General features: G+C 38.5%; 1 protein-coding gene across 1 annotated transcript; it reads left to right on the top strand.

Annotated features, from left to right (window-relative positions):
- The first annotated feature begins 945 nt into the window (after window positions 1-945).
- On the top strand, window positions 946-2,402 carry LOC118564640 (collectin-11-like). The gene is made up of 3 exons (XM_036143528.1): window positions 946-1,261; window positions 1,616-1,716; window positions 2,258-2,402. Exons 1-3 carry the CDS (start codon window positions 964-966, stop codon window positions 2,366-2,368), a joined length of 510 nt encoding a protein of 169 aa, XP_035999421.1. The 5' UTR covers window positions 946-963; the 3' UTR covers window positions 2,369-2,402.
- The last annotated feature ends 321 nt before the right edge of the window (window positions 2,403-2,723 follow it).

Here is a 2,723-nt window from a genome sequence, read left to right as displayed (position 1 = left end):
GTACACTTGCATCCTGGAGAGGTTTCAAGGTTTTAGGTTTGAATCCCACAGACTGCCACTCTGGGTCCCTGAGCAAGACCCTTAGTCAAAGATTGCTCCCCAGACAGCGCACAGTGGCCACACAGTCATCTCTGAGACATGATTTAAATGCAGAGGAGGAATTGCATTTGTTGCAATGACAAATAAAGATAATTACTATAATGATTTTAGTCACGCAAACATCTTCCAAGCACTTCTGTATGTATGCAGTGACATTTGCAACACAGTTTTCTGTCAGTGTGATGACTAACTTACTTGTTGCTGCATCCTTGAACACGGTCCATTTAGTGAAAGTTTAAAGCATAACAATAACAGTGGTAAAGTCATCCAACCCCCATTCATGTAAAATGGCTAAAACTGAAAATCGCATACTTTTAGATATGGGTCCACGAAAGGCTTTTATAGAGATGTACAAATTGCCATGTTTTAATGACAGAAATGACATTTTTCTACCAGAAACTAAGGTGCAAAATCCACAAGACTCCACAGACTGAGAACAGATGATAATTTAAAACAGAAGGTTGTTAAATATGACTGAACTAGTCCCGTTTCCAACAGGCCTGGATTGGTTTGCACTTCGATGTGTTCACCTGGAACTGGTCATCGACTCATGAAGATTTTAACCAAGCTGATGTGTCGAAGTTTCTGCACTGGGGCTTTGGACAACCAAGCATCCCCTGGTACGAAGCATCATGTGCAATGATGCACAGTTCTGGAAACTGGTACGATTACAATTGTGGCAAACTTCTTAAACCAGTCTGCTCCAATGTTACAGGTAAAAGTTTGGTTTACTTCTGACTTTCTGCGTCGTATTTACAGATTATTTAGTTTTTATAAGAGTTTTTTTTCTGTTTCTTAATTTTAAACGTCTCTCTTTTATCATTTCCAGGACAGAATGTTGAATTTGTCTTCATTAACACTGCAATGAGCTGGATGGACGCCCAGAGCTACTGCAGAGAACACTTTACAGACCTGGCCATTCCTAGAAACCTGTCAGAGAACGAGAAGATAAGGGCAGTGATCCCTGCAGGCGGTTACGTCTCTATGGGCCTTTTCAGAATAACCTGGAAGTGGTCGGGCGGACCTATGTATGTGTTTCGAAGCTGGATGTTTGCCGAACCTGATGGGGGGGTACAGAAATGTGCAGCTGCAAAATTTGATCAATCTGGTAATTGGGGAGACTGGCCATGTGATGTCAAGAAGTCCTTTGTCTGCCACCATGGTAAGCTATTATTGTATCTAAATAAAACAGATAAACTACGATAGAACATTACTAAAAGCAGGCTGAAGATGGATGATCATTGCAGAATCTTGAAAAGTTGGTCTTCTGAGGCATTATAGCTGCACCATTAGGTGAGAGGGCATTAGAGGTTCTCAGCTGTTATAAATATCAATATCCATAACGCCTCCTCACCGTTGTTGTGATGGAAAGGCCTTATATTCAGCAACAGTATCAGATTTCTACATTTTGCTGATATACTGCAGGCATATCAGAAGGTTAAATTTCAGGAGGTGACTTTGACATCCATACAAGAATAAGAGAGCTAATGAAATGTTGTTAATGTTTGTTTTAAAGACTCTGTGCCTTTCACAAAGCAAGTAGTGAAAGTGAAGCTGGTGGGAAACTCTGCTCTGGATCTGAATGACCCTGCTGTCCTGGAAAACCTGCAGGAGGAGGTAAGTAACATCAGGAAATCACCTCCAGGTTCATTTAAATAAACCAACAAGGGCTGGACTTTGTAGCTCAGATTACAATGTTGTTTTTTTTTTTAGATTTTAAACTTTTAGTATTTAAACTAAGATATCTTTTGAATCTGGCTGATGTAGAAGTGGCCTGTTGGAATCTTCCTTCATGCACATCCAGCTGGTTTTAAACAAGTCCAGTTCTTTTTGATTCAAGATTAAAAACACATTTATTTGGGATTGCTTTCGACTGTCCTACCTAAACTGTTTTACTGAAACATAATTAGTTCAATTTTGTAGTCCAACTGTTTTTAATATTTGCTTTTAGTTTCTTTTCTCCCATATTTTATTTTGTTTCTACATTTTATTCCAACTTGCTTTTATTCTGTTTTTATTTTCCTATGTTTTAATCATGTAAAGCACTTTGTATTGTCTTTGTACTGAAATGTGCAATACAAATAAATTTCCCTTGCCTTCCAGTAAAACCAGTGACTTGTGCTTTAAACTCATCAAATCAGCAATTCTTGTGTTGCAGCTCAAACAGAAGATAAGGGAGCAGGGCGTGGATGCAGAAATCAGGCTGAGCTGGAAGAAACAAGTGGATGGAAAGATCTTCTACAAGGAGAAGGAGGAGGACCAAAAGTGACACGAAGACATGTTGATGAGAAGCTGTTCAGTTATTACTAGATTCCTTTAATATTAAACACACGCTAGACGTTATATTAACTAGTCAGCAAAAATTTGTTTTGGTTTAGAAATACAACACTCCTATCTTTTATTATAGCTTTAGTTATGCTCAGGGGCTTTAAGTTGCTTCAACCCATCATGGATTCATGTCAAAGTTTTTTGTTTTGTTGGTCAAAAAGGATCAGCTTAAATCCTTGAAACCAGGTGTTAGGATTACTCCAACTTAAACATTCATTTGTGTTTAGTTTCTGATTTGTTTCCTGTGTTCTTTCCTCTGTGCATTTTGCTTTATACAATCCTACTTCCAGTGATTT

The sequence above is a fragment of the Fundulus heteroclitus genome, chromosome 1 (assembly GCF_011125445.2).
Source record: "Fundulus heteroclitus isolate FHET01 chromosome 1, MU-UCD_Fhet_4.1, whole genome shotgun sequence".
NCBI lineage: Eukaryota > Metazoa > Chordata > Actinopteri > Cyprinodontiformes > Fundulidae > Fundulus > Fundulus heteroclitus.
The sequence above is the reverse complement of the archived record's forward strand: the minus strand, read 5'-3'. Positions and strand labels throughout refer to the sequence as shown.